The following is a 21,144-nucleotide window of genomic DNA, read 5'->3' as shown; positions in this document are numbered from 1 at the left end:
TTCAAAAGATGGAGGATAAAACGTTAAATTGCTACTCCAGAGTTAATTCTGTCCAGCAAAAAAATAACCAACCAGTAACAAGGATGTGTTGTAAACCTTCAAAAGGAAACAACTAAGGGACTTAAGCTACAAAAAGAAAAGAAAAGGAAGGCTGACTATAGAAGAATAAGTGCTACAGATACATAGAAGGCAATAAGCATTACAGAAGAAAGATGCCTGTAATCCCAGCTACTTGGGAGGCTGAGGCTGAAGAGTTACTTGACCCCAGGACTTGAAGGCCTTCTAGGTAACATAATGAGACCCCTTCTCTTAAAAAAAAAAAAAAAGTTATATATTCTTTTGCCAAAGACTCTCTAAAAGAAAAAACATCAAGAGATAATAAAATTCTGATAATAACTATCTCCACATATTTTTAGGAAAGGAGAAAGATAAAGTGGCTGATGTTGTAACATCTCAGTGAATGCCCAGATGATTTGTTAAAGGATACTATAAAAAGGTGGAAAAAAGGGTATGCAATCAAATATGATAAAATAATACAAAGAATACTATAATCCAAAGTAAACTTGGTTTCAAAAATATGTTAAGAATAAAAAGATTTTAAATTATGCATATAGTGAGAAGACAATGAAGGAAGATATGTCTCCTCTTTACATGAATAATAAATTGCAAAGAGAAAGAGAAACTGGAATTCTTACCTTGTTTTCCTCTTCTCAATCAAGAAGAATAAAATTCAGACACGAAAGAGTAGAACACATATCGGAAAAGGGAAATAAAATCCTAAACAGAATAAATTACAGCACTATCTCATTCTGGTAAGTCTTTTCAGCAGTATGGTCTTGTTTCCAATATGCCCTTCCAGCTCTAAATTTAATTCTGCTGTTTGAAGATTGAGGGACATGTTTTCAAGGTCAAAGTAAGATAAGGCTTATTTTTAGTAAAAACCATGTCTGCCACAGCGTCTGCTTCACTTACACCCTTTATTACAAAAAATGCCCCAGCCCCTACTGAAAGAGTAGCCCTATGTAGGTCACATAACCTTGCCATCTGGCTAAAGCTGATTAGACCAACGGTGTGACCTTGGCCAAATTATGCCAATGGCATAATGAAGCAAAATGGTTTGGGCTAAACAAGTCAGATTCTCCCAGAATACTCATTTGGAAACATGGAAATAGCCAAGCTGTTATCAATAGATGGGAGGCTTAAAAAATTTCTATAGATAGGTGTCTTGAGTAGAGTCAAGGCCATGAGGGGGGTTATGGAAAACAGAAGAAATAAGAAAATAAATATTGAGGAAGCACAGGCTGTAAAGTAAAGGTGATATGGCCTTCGGAAGAGTATTAACTAGTGACAGAAGATCAGTCATGGCAGGAGGAGCAGGGTTGGGGGCAGGCAGTGCATGTTGTTAGTGGGATGGAAAGCCACAGTCTTGGTGTTTGAGTCCTTCTGGGAAGATCAACAGACCCCTCCCAGCTGCTAAGGTGTTTACACAGCATTGTATCCACCAAGATTTTGAGCTGACATTCCATTCTTCTAGGACTAGAGTGTATAGCTGTCCTTGAACTCCTAAGGAATTCACGCTTTTCTGTCAATTCTCTTCTTACAATTAACTTTCTCACACTCAAAAAAAAAAAAAAAAAAAAAGAGGAAGTAGATATGTATGACAGCCCTGGAACCAGAAAAATCTCCATTGAAGGCTGTTTAGAATTTAAAGAAAATTCTATAATTTCATCTTTTTAGAGCAGGTAATTTAATCTGCCCTAAACAGGAGACTTTACTGGTTAATAGTGTGGAACATGGAATTAAGTCATACCTGAATTCGAACGCTGGGGTCTGCATGGACATAATGTCAACATTTGAAACATAAAACTGTTTTCTTGCTGCTGTATATAGAAATACCTTGTCCACAGAAGAGTGCTTTCACACAGTAGGCATTCCACAAATATTGGGGAATAAATGCATCAATTAGAAAAGTTACAAAACTTATTCAAGCCTGTCTCCTCATCTATAAAATTATACTTGACCTACCTCCGAGCCGAGGATTGTTGTAAAGATTATGCAAAGTAAACAATTAGTACCTCACCTGGCATGATGAGCACTCAGGAAGTGTCCTAATTATTAATATTTTTATTCCTGTTTTCTAAGATATTTTCAGCTGGTTTATAATGTTTGTGCTTTGTAAAGTATTTAGTATTCTTAAAATTGGATGTAAAATCATATACAAAAATCTAAACAGTACATCAACATATAATTCTGATACTTTTAAATGTTTTTACATCAATCAAGAATCATATGTATGAAATAATGACCTTTTGGGCTTTGACTCTTTTCTTGACAAGTTTTCATGATCTACAAAGATTACTCAATTCATAATTGAAGCAATTAGATCAAGTATGCTTGTCCAAAATGGAAGCAAGTGTGTGATGTCCATAATGACCCCAAATCCTTCCAGTAAACAAGTGCCAGAGATAGCACAAAATAAAAAGCAAATTATGGAAATATCTGTGTTGGGAAGGTGGGGGTAGCATAGGAATTGCTATAGTAATTTTTTTTTTTACCATAAGTCTCTATACTTGTGCCTATATTACATATTTGAACATATGAGTACCACGCTATATTTGACAGTAACTTAAAATATATTTTTTGAATGTTAAAACCACTATGACATTTTTTATCATCAAATGGAAATATTAAATTTCTTCACACTTGCCATCAGAAGGCATCTTTTAAGTTACATTTGTATTGCACCTGACTACATTCTAGATTCTTTAGCTAGAGAAAAAACACTCAGTTCATAAAAACTGAAAGTGAATTACCCTGAGAAACTTTGTTGAAAAGCACATGTATAGCACACAAACTGGAAACCTGCTAAATGGGAGGTAAACATGAAACCTGCTAAATGGGAGGTAAAAATCTGACTTAAGGATGAAAATGAAAGTTAATTTAGAAAATACTTTGATTTCTGGAAGAATCTCTATGAAAATATTTATGGTTGTGACTCTCTTAAATATTGTAAATTTTATGTACTCTTCTCTATTCTTCAAATCAAATTCTACAATAAAAAAGTATAAGCCAACAAAGTTCTGAAATGTGACAGATTTCCCTCCTACTAACAAGAATAAATAAATAACAAATTAATTTAGTATAATAAAACATAACTATTAAAATTTATTTAGACATTATCACTGTTTAAATTGCATTAAGATCTACTTAAAGTTTCTGGGTGAAGCTACATATGACTAAACCTTATAATTTAAAAATCTAAATGTATTCATTTTAATTGCCATTAATATTACAATTTTGTCCTCTTGCTAATTAAAAATTTCCAGTTTTAAGCTTAGAGTAAATTAAATCTCCTACTTTGGCAAAGTTAGATGAGAATTTGGTTGTAAGAATTAAAGATGTTAGGAAAAGACGGAAGATGAAACACATGCATCTACTTCCCCTACATCTCAAAACTCCATTAAAAAACAGCAGGAAAGGAATTTTTAATGGCAAAAACCAGAAACAATAAGGAGAAGTGAAAAGGAGAAAATGCCAATAAAACTAGAATCCAGAAAGCAAGCAGATCTGTAAAAAAAAAAAAAGCCCATCTGAAAAAAATTGTATTAAAAGCCTGTAGTAAGAGAAGATGAAAATCATAGTATCTCTCTTATTCCTCCCAATGTTGTAGTAAACATAGCACTTCATTGTGATTACCTTTTTACTTACCTATCTCCCCCACTAGACTGCAAGCCCCACGATATAGGAAATGGGGTTTGTCTTTGTACCCTAGTGCCTAGGTACTGCTTGTTTCACACAAAGTAAGTGCTCAATAGATGATTATGGGACTAATGAATACAACTCTTGTTACTGTGATAAATAAGTACTCATAATGATCTCTGTCTCTCATCCATTCAATGTGTTCTGTAAAATATAAACTGACTACTCTTTGTTTGGTTTTGCCTTATTATAAATGAACAGGTCTTGCTAATTCTGCCAATCCTATTACTTGTTCAGAGCTATTTCTGCAAGGGTCATCAATATCTGGGGATTTTAAATCTGAGCTTAAACCTACTGAAGTTCAAGAGGAGTTCAGTAGACAGGGATTCTCACCCACTGAACAAGGACACCAGGCACAGAGATCCAAACTGTGAGTCCATAAGTAGTCCTTTTGATAATATAATTTTTAAAATTTTATCTTGGGGAAAGAATAGTGATTCACTGTTTATATATTATTGTGTTAATTTAAAATAGTTCAAAGTACATAAAGTTTTGAATTCTCTACTACAAAGACAATTAGATACAGTGTATCCTTCTCTCTTTCAGTGATTTCCACCAGTCATCTTCACTAATACAAATTTAGAGTAAACATGCAATGTTTAGCCTGATATTCTAGACTGTTAAAATAAGACCATGATTGGAGAACTCATTTTGCAATTTTAAATTTCCTTTGAGTGAAGGGAAAACTGAAGGGAATAAATGATGAGTCCTTGAACTTTATGTTGGAAGATCTGGCTCCCAAGTTGGAAACGGAGTGCAGTAGTTCCCCCTTTTCCAAGAGGGATATGTTCCAGGACCCCCACTGGATGCCTAAAACCACAGATAGAACTGAACCCTGTGTATACTATGTTTTTTTCCTAAACATTCATACCTATGATAAAGTTTAATTTATAAATTAGAAACAGTCAAAGGTTAACAATAATCACTAATAATAAAATAGAAGCTTTATAACAATATGCTAGCATCACAACACTTGTGCTTTGGGACCTTATTAAGTAAATAAGGGTTACTTGAACACAAGCACTGCAAGTCAATCTGATAACCAAGAGAGTAATGCGTACGGTGTGGATATGGTGTCCCGGGCCAGACAGAGCAGGATAGTGTAAGATTTCATCAAGCTACTCAGTACACTGCACAATCTAAAACTTTTGAATTGTTTATTTCTGGAATTTTTCATTTAATATTTTTGGATCAAGGTTGACCAAGGGTAACTGAAATCACAGAAAGCAAAACCTCAGGTAAGTGAGGACTACTATATTCATCCAGCGCTAAGGCATGTTTTGAGGCTTTTCCTTAGTAGTATGTTATTGTGGCGGTGGTTTGTTGGTGGTTTTTAATTTTTAAAGTAGAAACAATGTTTGTTTTGAAAGGTTACTTTAGAAATTTAATGAAACAGAAATAATGTTTTTAAAAGAAAAGAACACTGAGAGTTTGTTGATATTTGTTAAATTCAGTGAAAATTTTCTTTCAGTTGGTTTTTTTTTTTCTATTTTGTTCCCATGGAGGTTATTATTATTACCAATAAACCTTACAGTTTTGCATTATGAAAATGAGTGCAGTAATTGATTTTCAATGGAGTATTTTTATTAACTGCAAAAATAACTTCTCACTATAGAATCCATTTTAAATATATATAATATACATATTGTCCATTGTATGTGCTACTTAGAATCACCTAATATTAAAGCTAGAAAAAACTTTAGAGATCATCTAATTCATCAAGATGATTTCTGCCTAAATATTATGTTTATAAGTGGATTTGATATTATATGCCATTATCAAAATATATATGAACCATTCATAATAATGTCTGCAATGGAATTCAGACAATATGTACAGGAATATGTATATTTACAAGATAAAGAGATACTTTTAAAAAGATGGCTGTTATAAATTCTAAAATTCTATTTTCTCCAGAACAAGTAAAAGAATATCTGTATGTTGCAATAGCAAAATTGGATTGGTGGATGTCTTTTCACTAGGAACAAGAATTCAGTTATGACTTTTAAAGCTCATATTTCCAGAGTAAATTTTTTTTATTGATGATACAGGATAACAGACAGGAAATTGATATTTGCTATGCATTCCTGACATACAAATTGTTTAAAAGGCTCCCTACAACTGCCCTGCCCAGTCCCATTTGTTGAAAAAGCAAAACTATTTGAGTAGGGTAGAAACAGAAAATATTACGTCTGTTCTATAGTGTCTTACATCAAAATTTCTATCATAGTTTTTCTATCAAAGTTCTTATGAACTTTATCTACATACTGGGGGTAGGGAGAAGTCAGGCATAAAGTAAGGAAATTTTTCAACAGCATCAAGATGAGTGTTTTGTATTTAAAAGAAAGAAAACTAACATTTGCTGACTGCCAACAATTTTCTAATTTGTTATAGGCATTTTGAGGACCACGTGTCCTGTATTCCACTCATCCATCTCAAATTTAATTTTAAAGAAAACTCTTATGATACCACAAAATGTAAAAGTTGATCTATCCCAAAATTAACAACTAACATAACTGAAGATAGTAACAAAAATCCTAAGTTTTGTCTTACTCCATTAGAGAACTGAAATTCAGAAAAGATATATAAAGCATTACAACATAAATGCAAAAAGGAAAATCAAACAGAAAATCACTTACGATCTGCAAAATCATGGGTAAGGAAGACAATTAGTTGGAAAACAAGTATGCTACATTCAAATTAAATAACCATGCCCATTTTTCACTTCCAATTAATTCAAGAAATTAATTGTTATGAGGTATAAAATCCCCTTTGTGTCTCTTGTGGAAACACCGAAAGTCTCCACAAGCCCAGTAATACTTTCATGATCTGACATGGTGTTGTCAAAGCTATCTGATATGAAATTCTCACCACTGATAATTTATTTTAATAAGAAAGGAAAGGCAGAACTACTTTCTATAGAGTCCAATATGGCATTGGGGAAGATATTCATGGAAGGGGTTAAAACACTTCATATTAATGTATCTGTATTGGCGAGCACATTAGCTTGGCTTAGTTGATCAGATTAGCTCACAGTCACCTTAGAAAACAGGAAAGCAGAGACCTAAGGAGATATATGGTTAGAGGTAGAGAAAAATAGGACATAAAGCCCTGCAAGGGTGACTAGAACACAGTGTGACACTCTGTGGGACACAGATCAAGATGCCAAATGTAGATTTCTAGCAATAAAATGAAGCAGAATTTCTGTCAGTTTTGCCCACATAGCAATTTTTCTTAGTTTTAGCCATCTCAAAACATAGTATGTGCCAGATAGTGCCTTCAAGCTACATAACTTACTAAATTTCACTTCAGTTGAGTTAAACAGGCATTTCACTTCCGTACTTGATTTCCAGTCTGTTATTTCTATCCCATGTTTAATCATGTTCAGTCATAATAATGCCTTTTTAGTGCAGCACCTTCTCTGAAACAGTTTCTTACTCTATGTGTTTCCAAAAGGGAATATGAATATATGCTTTCACGTAAACGAAAGAAAAAAGATTGTTTATTTTAAATTTGACAAAACACAAAACAATCTTACTCTGAAAATGTTACATTGGAGCTACTTCAATGCTCTATGTTTTCTGCGTTTTGTACATCCATGGAAAGATGTCAGGTATGCTATAAGTAAACAGATAATTTAATGTTTGGCTGTTTAATTTCTTTACTTTGTACTTGAGGAAACCAGTATCAGAATAAGACTGTGAAAACCTTTCATCATAATTTCAGAAAGAAAAAAGGAATGCGGATACATTTACCTGAACCTCAGTCCTTCTAAATAAAATCTATTATTTCTATTGAGCATCAACCTTTTAGTTTGCTAGGGATAATAACAGTTATTGAAATGCTAAAAATATTTTTCTCTGTGTGGAAAATATTGCATATGATATATATTTTAGATGTTCTACTAGTTACTTGATCTTACCTGGACTAAAGTGAGTATATATGCTCTATACTAAGTCTGTACACCACTTTTCTGATTTACTTTTTTAGAGCAATATCCTTAATTTTACTGCAGTTAGTATAGAATACTAATATTTTCCTTAACTTCAAGCCAGAAACTGGCCAAATAAGTAACTAGCATTTGTATTACCTAACATTCAGGGGAATACTGGCGCGCATATATATATATATAATTTTTTTTTTTTTTAATTGGAGTCTCGCTCTGCCGCCCAGGCTGGAGTGCAGCGGCGCGATCTCGGCTCACTGCAAGCTCCGCCTCCCGGGTTCCCGCCATTCTCCTGCCTCAGCCTCCAAGTTGCTGGGGCTGCAGGTGCCCACCACCACGCCCAGCTAATTTTTTGTATTTTTAGTAGAGACGGGGTTTCACCGTGTTAGCCAGGATGGTCTCGATCTCCCGACCCCGTGATCCGCCCGCCTCTGCCTCCCAAAGTGCTGGGATTACAGGCATGAGTCACTGCACCCGGCCACTGGCCTATATTTTTGTGGGCTCTTCTATGGCATCCCAGGATTGGGGATCCACAGGCATGGAAAGAACTAGTGAATAGTCAAAAAAAAAAAAAAAAAAAAAGAAAGTTAATTTTAGGTATGCCTCATTTCCCTAACTACAATTTTAAAGGATAGGTGGGGAACCCTGAAAAATTCAGAGGCTCAAAGCTTTAGAAATTAAAGAAAAGGCAGGCTATGGAGATAAAGAAATAGTGGAGGGCATCTGTGTAAAGTCATTCTTTGCAAAAGTCAGATCCAGGCGCTATGAACTGAATTATATTCCCTTAAAATTCATACATTGAGCCCCTAACCCCCAATATGACAGTGTTTGGAAACAGGGGCTTTATAGAAGAAATTAAAGTTACATAAGGTCAACGGGTATGGCTCTGATCCCATAGGATTACAAGAAAAGACACCGGGGAGCTAACCCACTCTCGGTCATATGAGGACACAGTGAGAAGGCAGACATCGGCACGCCAGGAGGAAGGCCTGCACCAGAAGCCAGCTTTACTAGATCTTTATCTGAGACGTTTAGCCTCTGGAACTATGAGAAAATTAACTTCTGTTTTTCAAGCCACACAGTCTATATTTCGTTATAGCAGCTCAAGCAGACAAAGGTACCAAAGAACTGTGTTTATTTATGACTTCTGATGAATAGACGAGTGGCAGGAAGTTTGAGAGACTGAAGTGTTAGTTTACAAACATAAGCCACACACTGAGATTTTATACAAAACTTGGGCTAGATCATAAGAAGCTTAAGAAACAAATAGACTTATTTTAGAAATTGATCTTAAAGACCTCTGAATCTGTAGAATTGTAACTTCAAATACATTTTAAAAATCAAATACTATTATTTGGAATATAGGATTAATTTTTTTATTGATTGATATGAATCCATGGGTGAAATATCTCACTTTACAATATAAATCTCCACAAAAAGCTCACAGTGTAATGTTTCCATAACTTGGCCACGTGTAAGAGTAGTTCTAGAAAGAACATTTCCTAGCTTTATTTTTATTTATAATTGATGCATACTGCATATTACACTTGCTTTTACAAATGACCTAGAGATGCAAGACTGATGATAAGTTCTCAATCAATTCATATGATTGTCAAAAACCAACAGCAGGTCTTTCATACTGACGTTCCAGAGTCATTATTAGTCAGTTAAAATTAATTCCATTAACATGAAATAGGCCAGGTGCAGTGGCTCACGCCTGTAATCCCAACCACTTTGGGAGGCTGAGGCGGGTGGATCACAAGGTCAGGAGTTCAAGACCAGCCTGGTCAACATGGTGAAACCCCGTCTCTACTAAAAGTACAAAACTTAGCTGGGCATAGTGGCGTGTGCCTGTAATCCCAGTTACTCAGGAGGCTGAGGCAGGAGAACTGCTTGAACAGGGACCCGGGAGGTGGAGGCAGCAGTGAGTGAGATCGCGCCACTGCACTCCAGCCTGGGCTACAGAGCGAGACTCTGTCTCAAAAAACAATAAAAAAGGAAGAAGAAAAGAAAGAAACAAACAAACTATCCTACTACATTCAGTATAAACTAATGAGGTTTAATCCAAAGCAAAAATATATCATTCAAATAAGTACTGTCTCAAGGAATTTAGAGACATAGTGACTTATTGATTTATTGCTTTCCATTTCCTCATCTTGGTTTTAATGCATATACAAAAAAAATAGGTCAGCTTCTGTGGTTAACACATTCATTCATTAAGCATTTTATTGAAGTGGAATGGCATAATGGAAAAAATAGAAATTTTGGAGATTTGAGAGTCAGAGATTTGAAACCTGGCTCTATACCACCTCTGGTAAGTCACTGAATCTCTCAGAGTCTACAATTCACCTCTGAAAAATAAGGATAATAGTTTTGTGTGGATTAAAAATAGTGTCTAGGGTTCCCCGCACATAGTAGGTTCTTTAAAATTTGCCACTGTCATTTATGAAGTATTTACAATATATGAAATGATTATAAGAGGTACAACAACAAGTAAAAAATTGCCTCCGTCCGCAAAGAATTTACAATACTGGAGAAAAACATGTAATAGTAAATGCTATAAGTTGTTGTGGATGCTAGGAGAGAAGACAGTCTATATCACACAGTGATTAGATAATTCCAACTATTTGAAAATCTACCAATAAACTACAATAGCTAGTCTTGAAAGCTAAGCTCTTCTTAAGCAATCCTGAGAATACACAAGTTAATTTAAAACTAGATAGTCTGATTAGATTAAACAGGTTTGAAGTGACTGACAATTGTCATGTGACCAAGGATAATGATGATAATGAAATGTTTAGGAGATTTTTTTTAAAAAAAGTCTTTTAAAACTAATGTTTAAAAATTTTACTCATTTCCTTTGTATTCTAGATCCTCGCTATCATATATGAAACAGGAACAACATGCAGGACCATTTATATTTGTCTCATTTTATTTCTTGGTAATTACTAAGCCATAGTTGGGAAGTGTTAGAATTTTGAGGACAAGGTTTGAGAAGTGTTATCCTCTATAAACTACTATTTAAAATTATTAAAATCCTAAATTAAGAGGAAAATAAAACCCTAACTTGGTAAAATTCTATTTTAAGCTGTGTTTCTCCCCAATATTAGATTTTACTATTACTTTTGAAGAGGGTGATAATATTCTTTTAAATGCACATTATTCTGTCAAAGGATCCATATACAATTTTTACTTATTACAGGTTTTAATTGAAACAGTAATATAACTATTTAAAATTTTAAAAAATACAAAATCAGTTTTTCATAATTATGTGATGTGGAAAATACAATAATTCTTTTGAACCAAAGGAAATCTTGGTGAAGGCAAGATTTTTACCTTCTGTCTTCTTGCCTTACTTTATTACCAATTTCCAATCACACAAAGATGTGCTTACTCAAAGCCCTGTAATAATCCTATTGTCATTTTAAATGTTTTAGTCTAAAGTATACATTAAATCTTTTAACCATGAAATAATAGCATTGTAAATGTTTATATTTTTAAATGACTGATACATTGCATACACATATGTAAAAAATGTATTTTTATTTTATCTAACAGACTCCTAGAGCAGTTACTATGTGCCGAGACCTAAGCACCTTGCAAATATTCCAATTAAATTGCTTATAGCAACCGGGCACAGTGGCTCATGCCTGTAATCCCAGCACTTTGGGAGGCCAAGACAGTGGTTCACTTGTGGTCAGGTGATTGACACCAGCCTGGACAACATGGTAAAACCCCATCTCTACTAAAAATACAAAAATTAGCCAGGTGTGGTGGCCCATGCCTGTAATCCCAGCTAGTTGGAAGGCTGAGGCACAAGAATTCTTGAACCTGGGAGGCAGAGGTTGCAGTGAGGGGAGATTATGCCACTGCACTCCAGCCTGGGCAATAGAGTGAGAGTCTGTCTAAAAAAGATTTTTAAAAAATTACTTGTATGATGCTAATGTAAATTTTGAAAAAGATAAGATTTTGGGATAATCAGAAAACCCCATAGTGAGTTGGTGACAGGATAAATTAATAGGAAAGTAGATGAAATCTATTAATAGCTAATAATATTCTACTTGTGTCTTCCTCTAGGTGCTTCAAGCAGTGCAAACAAACACACTCATGTCTTAATATTTTTCTTTCAATCTGTTCACTGCTTCCCTGGCAGTAAACAGTAGCAATGTTTGCCAATCCTTGTACTCTAACTCAAATGGAGATATTAGATAAGGATGGACTCTGTCCTTTACTTAAACAGGCAACCCAGCTGATTTAAGTCTTAGTATTAGTGAGCGTCATACTGGAAGAGTTTTGTTCTTCATGTAATTCAGAGCCCAGGAAAATGTCTAGCATATAGTCTATTCTCAACATACATTAATCCAATCAACAAATAAGTTTTGTCCTAAGTAACTGCATTATCTTTTCATAAAGGGATTCCTTGAAATTGGTGAAAGCCTTTTCTGAAAAAGGAATTTACTTTTCCCAGTAGATTGTCAACTAGGTAAACAGCAAGCAATTCAAGAAGGAAGCTGTGCCCTGTGTCTTCAGCATTTGAAATAAAATTATTTTTAGATTTTCTTAAACTTACATATATTTACTGAGAATAGTAGCTACCTCAAATTAACAATCCAGTCTTAAAAAGTAAAGAGACTGGATTGAGTCTCTATTTTTCTGAGAACTGAAAAGCTACTGAAATTATCAAATAAATTTCCATTTCTTTGTTTTGTAGTTTTCTTTTGAAGCAAAAATTTTTATGTCTTTTCAGATCAAAATTTATTTGTAAATAATTGCAGTAAGAAATAAAATGGCTTTTCTGTCCAGCAGCTTTTACTTTCCATTTTCCATTATACTTTTTAATTACTAAATCCATTCAAATGTAATATTCTTTATTATTACATTTATACTTACCTAAACATTGTGAAATTGATTGGCTTTCCCTTGACAGTCTTCTCTTGTTCAAGTGGAAAAAATCAAATTGGCAAAGACATTTGACCTCCAGTGATTCTGGATAGGGATTGCAAAAAGAGAAACAAAATTACAGGACCAGTCCAAGTGTGGAGACCAAAGGTAAAGGCAGAAGAGAAATTAAGAGAGTTCTGTCTTACCACCCTGCGCCTTGGGGAAGCACCACACAAACCAAATGCCAGATTGAAGTGTAAATCAACAGAAAACTAAGATGAGTTTCAAAGTATAAGCTGTGTGATATTAGTGCCTAAAACTGACTTCGAAAGAAGGAGGCAAAGCAAAAAAAGTGAAAGAATAAAGTGTAAAAATAAGATAGTTTATCTACTATTAGTATATCCTCCCTGACTTGAAAACTTCAGGAAAATCACAACTATATGAACACTTGAGGGAATATGTTTGTATAATAATTGAGTTTTCCAGATAGTCCAAAGCTAAAATAGGAAATATATTTGATTTGAGTGTGAACCAGATAGAATGAAAGAATAAATAGATTCTACATGAGGGCACCAAGTTTCATATGAATAAAAATCCAAGTGCTTTTAGTGATTTTCTATTTTAGCCTGTCAAAAATACTATAAACTGGCAGTGTGGTGGCTCACTCCTATAATCCCAGAACTTTGAGAGGCCAAGGTGGGAGGATCACTTGAGCCCAGAAGTTTGACACTAGCCTGGGCAACATACCAAAAAATAAAATAATAATTAGCAGGGCGTGGTGGCACACACTCAGGAGACTGACGTGGACTCACTTGAGTCCAGGAGTTTGAGGCTGCAGTGAGCTAAGATAGCACCATTGTACTGAATGAAGCCGGGAAAACAGAGTTAGACCCTCTCTCAAAAAACTTAAAAAAAAAAAAAAAAATACTATAGGCTTAGCTACTGGCTGTTTTCATTTGCTTGGTGGATACTGCTGTCATGAACACTTGCCCCATGGTATGGAGAGATGCTATTGAATAGTGTTCCTTAGACCATCATTCTTTAATGCCAATTCAAAGATTCGATTTGCCAAATCATACTGAGAAAAATGACTCTATTATAGTATGTTAATTTCCATAATAGTGTAATGATTAAGAGTTGGCTCCAAAGTCAGACAATGTAGGTTCAAATCTTTGCTCCACCACTTACTGTGTGATCTTGGGCAAGCAACTTAAACTCCCTGCCCTTCAGCTTCCTCGGTTATAACATGTCATTAACATTTGTCCCTACCACATATGGCTATGTGAGAATTAAATGAGTTTTGACACATAAAATAATTTAAACAATGCCTGACACATAGTGTTCATAGCAAGTATATAATTATTAATTTAATTTTTATTATATGAAATAAATAACATATATTACTTCTTATATATTCAAATTCACATAATATTATGAAATTAGGAAAATCAGTAATAAATAATGTTCACTAACCACATAGACTTAACTGGAACACTTGAGTTAAGAAAAGACAAATGATGAATTATATAAAATCCTTAAGTCCAGACATCTTTAATAATATATGTTAAATTAATGTCCTTTTACATTGTGGACAGAAACATTCTAAATACTTTATCACTGAGTGATTATCCTTAGCCTACTTATGGAATCTGGCAGCAGGAGACTATAAATATGCATATACCTATATATTTATCTATCTACATATATATGTATGTACATCCTGGAATTCTTGTGTCATTATTATTTCTTTGTTCCTCCTATAGATTATATCAAATCGAATCCCTAAAATGGAAGAAGCCAAAAGTCAAAGTTTGGAGGAAGACTTTGAAGGACAGGCCACACATACAGGCAAGCAAAGCGAGAAGAAAAAATAATTATTAACTTAAAATTAAATATGGCAATATCTAATACTCTTATTGACATTATTCAGTATGTACTTTAAGTAATATCTTTATATAAATTGTTAGACTAATCTAAAAAATATTTGAGTGGGCAAATTGGTTTTTGAAATCAAATAATTCCTAACAGTTTTATTCAGATGTCAAAGAGTAAAAAAAAACACTAATTATTGGTAATTTCTTGTTAACCAACTATCACAAGACCTCTTATCTACATTATAATTAAGTCACTTTCCTCTCTCTTGATTGTACCTCACCCTCACTACAAACTTTCACTGTAAACAAGGTTAGACCAAAAGGTAAACTAAATGGCCTTTAATTTCAGTTTTCTAATCTCAAAAAAAAAAGGGGGAATAATAAGATATTCCCTTTATTTTTTTGAATAAATAAATTCAGTATTCCTCTAGAAAACCTAACACTTCATTTCATCCAGAGTCTGTTTTCTTAATCTGTTAAATTATGTTTGGCTATCTATATGCCACTCCTAAGAGCTTAAAAAACTTAAATATCATGACTTAAATTTAAAAATTCCCATTTAACTCTATTGAATCTTATTTGAATGGTAATTTCCTCTCTCTTTTAATTTGGATTGAGCCATTAAATTTAGCCAGAAGCTTGAAAGAATTCATAAGACTACCAGCCAAAATGTGTGGAGATTTATTTTATAATAGCAATGTGAGGAATACCTTCCTAAGTATGACAAAAACAAAAACAACAACAAAAAGACCACTGAAGAAAAGGTTGGTAAATTCATTTATAAAAAGGAAGGAAGGACGGATGGATGAAGGGATGGAGGGAAAGTGGGAGACAGGGAAAAAAAGGAAGAAATAGTTGCTGTCTGGTAAAAGTCACCACGAACAAAAGTCAAAAAACATTTAACAAATAGGGGAAAAACATTTGCAACTCAATCGACAGTGTCAGTTTCCTAATATATATGAAGAGTTCCTACAAATCGATAAGAAAAGGAACCAACTACCAAATAGAACAATGAGCAAAAGATAGGACAGACTATTCACGGGGGAAAAAAGAAAAAGAAAATAGTAACACAAAAAATATAGTGAAAGTAATTAAGTTTAATAACACATTTTTGGAACCCTCATACATTGCTGATAGCAGTGTAAATCGGTACAATCTCTGTAGGGGCAACCTAGCAATATCAAAATTAGTAATGTATATGCCCTTTGACCAGGGAATTTTACTTATATAACCATAACTATACCTGCACAGAGTTTTAAAAATGTATGCACAAGATTCTTCACTCAGCGTCATATGTCATAGAAAAAACTGGAAACAACAATGTAGATCACTACGAAACTGTTTAAGTCAATTATGTATATCTACACAATGGAACACCATGCCTCCATTTTCTAATTAAGGAAGAACCTCTTCATGTGTGTATACCAAAAAAATCTCCAAGATACAGTATGAAACAGAAAAAACAAGGTAAGGAAAAATGCATATAATACACCACCATTTGTAGAAAACAGGAACAAAATGGATTATCTTTTTTAAACAAATATGCACACGTGTATATTTTGAATATGCATAAAACTTATCTAAAAATATTGATATGAACACTATATGGGAAAACAAAAAGCTTTGATTGCCTGCATATAATATAAATACATTCATAACAAATTTATATTAAATATATACCATATATAACAAATAAAAATTATTACGCAATATGGAGGAGAAAGAAGGAATACATCCACATAGAGAATATGATATAGAATATGGATATTAAAGGTGTGGATATAGCTAAGCTTTAGTGAAGAACAGTCAGTTTAATATTCCTTGTTTTAAAGAATTTAAGACTTTCTTAAGTGAATAATGTTGTTAGTCATCAGGTCAACTGAATATCAGAATTCCAGTTGAATCATTCTTCATTTAATTAGTTTTACTTAAATCTGCCAATCTGGCAGGGCATGGTGGCTCACACTTGTAATCCCAGCACTTTGGGAGACTGAGGTGGGTAGATTACTTGAGGTCAGGAGTTCAAGACCAGCCTGGCCAACATAGTGAAATCCCATCTCTACTAAAAATACAAAAATCAGCCAGGCGTGGTGGCATGCACCTGTAGTCCCAACTACTCGGGAGACTGAGGCAGGAAAATCACCTGAACCCAGGAGGTGGAGGTTGCGGTGAGCCAAAATCATGCTCCTACACTCCAGCCTGGGCAACAGAGCAAGCCTCCATCTTAAAAAAAAAAAAAAAAAAAAAAAAAAAAAAAAAAAAAAAAAAAAAAAAAAAATCTGCCAATCTTATTCTTTCTATGTTTGTAAAATATTCCTAGAATCTTAGAAGAATGGGATGGTCTCGTCATAATTTTCCTAAAGCCATTTTAGTTTTATTGAGGTCAGGCCCCCTGCTCACCAGTTGTTCTTTACATACTATTGTTATTTTGTTTCCCCAACATTCCCGGTTTCCTTTATTAATACTGTAATGCCAATTTTAGTTTGTTGCTGAAGTTTTTTTCTTAGGTAATAAAAGTGCTATTTTTTCCAAAATTCTAGTATCCTACCTGGACTCTAATTTTTAAACATATTAACCCCAACCTTTTGCCAGTAGTTCAAAGCGCATAATTTACATTTTTATTAGTGCAAATGTTTCCAAAAGATTCTTTACCAAAACCCATTTAACAAGATTAATGTGGGAGCATATTTTTATGAGCAGGGCAGTCAGAAATTTCTAGTCTAAACAAGATGTTTGTTTCTGATGCAGGAGATAATAAGTTTATTCCATGACAATACTTACACAAATTTCAGTTATGCCAATAGTCCTTTTGAAAATAAAAAGGAAAACAATTTATTTTTAATTTCATTCCAGGACCTAAAGGAGTAATAAACGATTGGAGAAAGTTTAAATTAGAGAGTCAAGACAGTGATTCAATTCCACCTAGCAAGAAGGAGATTCTCAGGCAAATGTCTTCTCCTCAGAGTAGGAATGGCAAAGATTCAAAGGAACGAGTCAGCAGAAAGGTAAGATAATACAAAAATGAGTAATAAATAATTTACAAAGTGTTTTCTAATCTAAATCAATCTAGAGAATCATTTTAGACTATTACAAAATATATTGATTACAATATTGCTTATGCTGGCAAAAAAAAAAAATGGAAATGAAGTGAATGCCTATTGTGGCCTTCCATACCAAGAATACCTACAGTTATGGAAAGAATTAGTTACAAATACATGAGTTGATCTAGAGGTAGTTTCATAATATGAGAAAGCAAAATACAGAAAATTCCATCTGGGGAATCATAACAAACATGCTCCACTTGTTTTGAAAACATATAAAGAAAAAATAAATGTAAAACTATGTTGAAACATGTAAAATACTACACTAATGTGACACATAATCATTATTAAAAATGTTATGCCAAGGTTAAACTTTGGAAATGTGTCTGAATGCCTACATATCCATTTGCCTGAATATGTGAAACAAGTTTTCATATAAATATTCAAATACATCTTCAAGGCAAATTTGTGTGGTTTGGTCTGTTAAATTAACAGAACTATAGCAGCAACATAAAAATTATATAAAACACTGGAAATTTTTAGGGTTAAAACTAAATTGGGACAACATTATTATTATTATTATTATTATTATTATTATTATTATTACTACTACTACTACTACTACTACTATTATCATTATTTTGAGACAGAGTCTCGTTCTGTCACCCCTGCTGGTGTGCAGTGGCACAATCTTGGCTCACTGCAACCTCCACCTCCTGGGTTCAAGCGATTCTCCTGCCACAGCCTCCCAAGTAGCTTGGACTACAGGCATGTGCCACCATTTTTTGTAGAGATGGAGTTTTACCATATTGCCCAGTCTGTTCTCCTGGACTCAAACAATCCACCTTCCTCAGCCTGCCAAAGTGCTGGGATTACAGGCATGAACTCCCATACCCATCCTGGGACAGTAATCTTAAAACAGAAAAAAATATGATAAGGAAAAAAATGAGGACATTAGGAAAACAAATATAAGAAACGGAAGCAAAAGAAAGAAGTAATGAAAGCATCATAAACTTAATACTTAACTTAAATCTCAGTGTCTTCTGTAAAATGACACTAATGATACCTATCTCAGAGGTTATTTGTAAGGATTAGATAACATAATGTATGCGAAGTGCCCAACACTTATGAATGTTTTTCATAAACATTAGTTTCACGTGTTCTCAATTCTCCTCTACTTTAAAAATTGATAGCATTTGCTGTTTGAAAGGTTACATGAATAAGAGGCAGCAGATGATCCCACATGGGAACCATCTAACTTGCATGGTTCTGAGCTGCTCCACATCTATTAATCAAACTATGTCCCATTGTTCCTTTTTATCTTTTTTTCTTTTTTGGCTGGGGGAATGGGTACTTAATATTCTGTTAAATACATTAATAATGGAGTAGCTATTATGAAAGGCCTTGCAAGTAACTTTATATTCCAACTGTAAGGAAAAATAGCTATCTTAGAAAATGGAATTTGGGCCTTTTCTTACTTCAGCCCAAACTAGTGAATAATAATAACCTGGAGGGTTTGTTAAAATACGGATTACTTAGCCTTGGTCTTATAGGTTCTAATTCAGTAAACCTAGGATGGTGCCCAAATATTTGCATTTCCAAGAAGTTCCCAAGTGATGCTGATGCTCCTGGTCCAAAAATTAACCTCTTGGATGATCTCCAAATCATCTTTGGATGAACTCCAAATAGTAGGAAAAGCTGTCTTATTTGAATTCCATCCCCCATATTCCAAAAAATCAGTAAGTTATAAGATATAATAGTGTTTGTTGCTATAAAGAAAATAAACCAGCATAAAGAGTGGAGAGCGTGAGATGGGGACTTTTTTAGGTAAAGTAATCAAGGAAGGTGACATTTAAACAAAAGCTTGAATGCGGTGAAAGAGAAAGGCACATCAGGAGGGAAAGGTAGGTGGTCCAGGCAGAGAAAAGAGCAAAAGTAAACTCCTTCGGTTGAGAATGGGCTTGGTATATCTAAGGAATAAAACTTCTGACTTAATAATTTCTATCATTTCTTTATTCTCAGATGAGCATTCAAGAATATGAACTAATCCATAAAGAGAAAGAGGATGAAAACTGCCTTCGTAAATACCGTAGACAGTGTATGCAGGATATGCACCAGAAGCTGAGCTTTGGGCCTAGATATGGGTTTGTGTATGAGCTGGAAACTGGAGAGCAATTCCTAGAAACAATTGAAAAGGAACAGAAGATCACCACAATAGTTGTTCACATTTATGAAGATGGTATTAAGGGCTGTGATGCTCTAAACAGTAGTTTAACATGTCTTGCAGCAGAATACCCTATAGTTAAGTTTTGTAAAATAAAAGCTTCGAATACAGGTGCTGGGGACCGCTTTTCCTTAGATGTACTTCCTACACTGCTCATCTATAAAGGTGGGGAACTCATAAGCAATTTTATTAGTGTTGCTGATCAGTTTGCTGAAGAATTTTTTGCTGGGGATGTGGAGTCTTTCCTAAATGAATATGGGTTACTACCTGAAAGAGAGGTACATGCCCTAGAGCATACCAAAATAGAAGAAGAAGATATTGAATGAAGATTCACTCTGTCAATATCTCATGTTTATCCTTTAGGCACTGGATGATGGTTTTGGTAGTATCTATATTGCTTTAGTGAACACAGAGTATGGGCATGGCTATGCTAATTTGACAAAAATGACTGATGCAACAATCAAGTTATTAGCATTTCTTAGTATTAGTTACTCAAATTGATACAATGCTTGATTACAAAACACAGCTGTCTTCAGCAACATTATTAATAAACAAAGAGGATGTGGATAATATTACGACATTTTTCAAAAATCCCTTTCAAGTTACGTTTTGTCTTTTTTACTCCATCTTCCCTCCTCACTGTTATTATTGTTTGGGCTTTTCAAATTACATTATTCATTATAATTTTCTTTGTGTAATAAAAATAAAATCTCATGAGGATATAAATTTTGTTTGAAGTCTATTCTTTCTCAAGTATTACATTATCAAGGCCCTAAAAACATTATAAAGTCCAAAATACAAAATATCATTCAGTAAAATATTTTATATTCCAACCAAATTAATGCATAAGAAACTTAGAAACACTGTGTCAAGTTAAAGTTGTATTTTAAAAAGGAAGCAAGATCTTTTTATTCTCTGGGTGGAAGAATAATATTTAGTGGTAATAAAATTACAATATTCATTTGTTGATTGCCTATTATGGGTCAGTATTTTATACATACCATCTCTAATTCTTAACCACAAATCTGTACATAGATAGTATTATTCCCATTTTATAAATAGTAAAACAGAGAATCAGAGAAGTGAAGTGTAAGTTCTACCTTTATTTCCCTTGAAAACATTTGGAAGTCTCTCCTCCAACACAGAAACATGGGAGTGAAAAATAAAATATGATCAAAATGTCTAAATGAACAATGAGATGAAGAGCAAGATAAAAGAAATTCCTAGGTTTCTGAATCACAGTAGAGAAATAATGGTGCTGACATAATATGGCCTACAATTAAAGATGTGGTACTTGATAAGTACCCAGAAAAGGGTACTTTACTTGTTTAAAGCAGATTTGCATGTTTTCCTGTGGCAGCTCAATGTTGAAATCAGACATTTGCCACAAAGTCTACTTTTCACTCTCCTAAATGACTA

The 21,144-nt window shown here is 33.8% G+C and overlaps 1 protein-coding gene and 1 long non-coding RNA gene across 3 annotated transcripts in view; one reads left to right on the top strand and one right to left on the bottom strand.

The window, feature by feature from the left end:
- Positions 1 to 21,144, bottom strand: part of LOC104664396 — a 34,032-nt gene that overhangs the window by 5,424 nt on the left and 7,464 nt on the right. Inside the window, exon 3 of the long non-coding RNA XR_748265.1 lies at positions 12,596 to 12,691. This is a non-coding gene — a long non-coding RNA (uncharacterized LOC104664396). The remainder of the gene's footprint in view (positions 1 to 12,595; positions 12,692 to 21,144) is intronic.
- Positions 689 to 20,465, top strand: PDC (phosducin). 2 transcript variants are annotated; one of them, XM_010365872.2, is made up of 5 exons: positions 689 to 812; positions 3,997 to 4,129; positions 14,350 to 14,434; positions 17,314 to 17,465; positions 19,524 to 20,465. In XM_010365872.2, exons 3-5 carry the CDS (start codon positions 14,374 to 14,376, stop codon positions 20,049 to 20,051), a joined length of 741 nt encoding a protein of 246 aa, XP_010364174.1. In that variant the 5' UTR covers positions 689 to 812; positions 3,997 to 4,129; positions 14,350 to 14,373; the 3' UTR covers positions 20,052 to 20,465. The 2 variants fall into 2 exon arrangements, with proteins under 2 accessions (XP_010364174.1, XP_010364180.1); XM_010365878.2 differs by lacking the exons at positions 689 to 812; positions 3,997 to 4,129; positions 14,350 to 14,434 and adding an exon at positions 15,128 to 15,224.

The sequence above is a fragment of the Rhinopithecus roxellana genome, chromosome 8, assembly GCF_007565055.1.
Source record: "Rhinopithecus roxellana isolate Shanxi Qingling chromosome 8, ASM756505v1, whole genome shotgun sequence".
Taxonomy (NCBI): Eukaryota; Metazoa; Chordata; class Mammalia; order Primates; family Cercopithecidae; genus Rhinopithecus; species Rhinopithecus roxellana.
This window is presented reverse-complemented; position numbering and strand designations above follow the sequence as displayed.

Coding starts and splice junctions, on each gene's coding strand:
- PDC (XM_010365872.2), top strand. CDS start 14,374: ATGGAAGAAGCCAAAAGTCAAAGTTTGGAGGAAGACTTTGAAGGACAG. Junction 14,435..17,313: donor AGGACAGGCCACACATACAG/GCAAGCAAAGCG, acceptor ATTTCATTCCAG/GACCTAAAGGAGTAATAAAC. Junction 17,466..19,523: donor AGGAACGAGTCAGCAGAAAG/GTAAGATAATAC, acceptor CTTTATTCTCAG/ATGAGCATTCAAGAATATGA.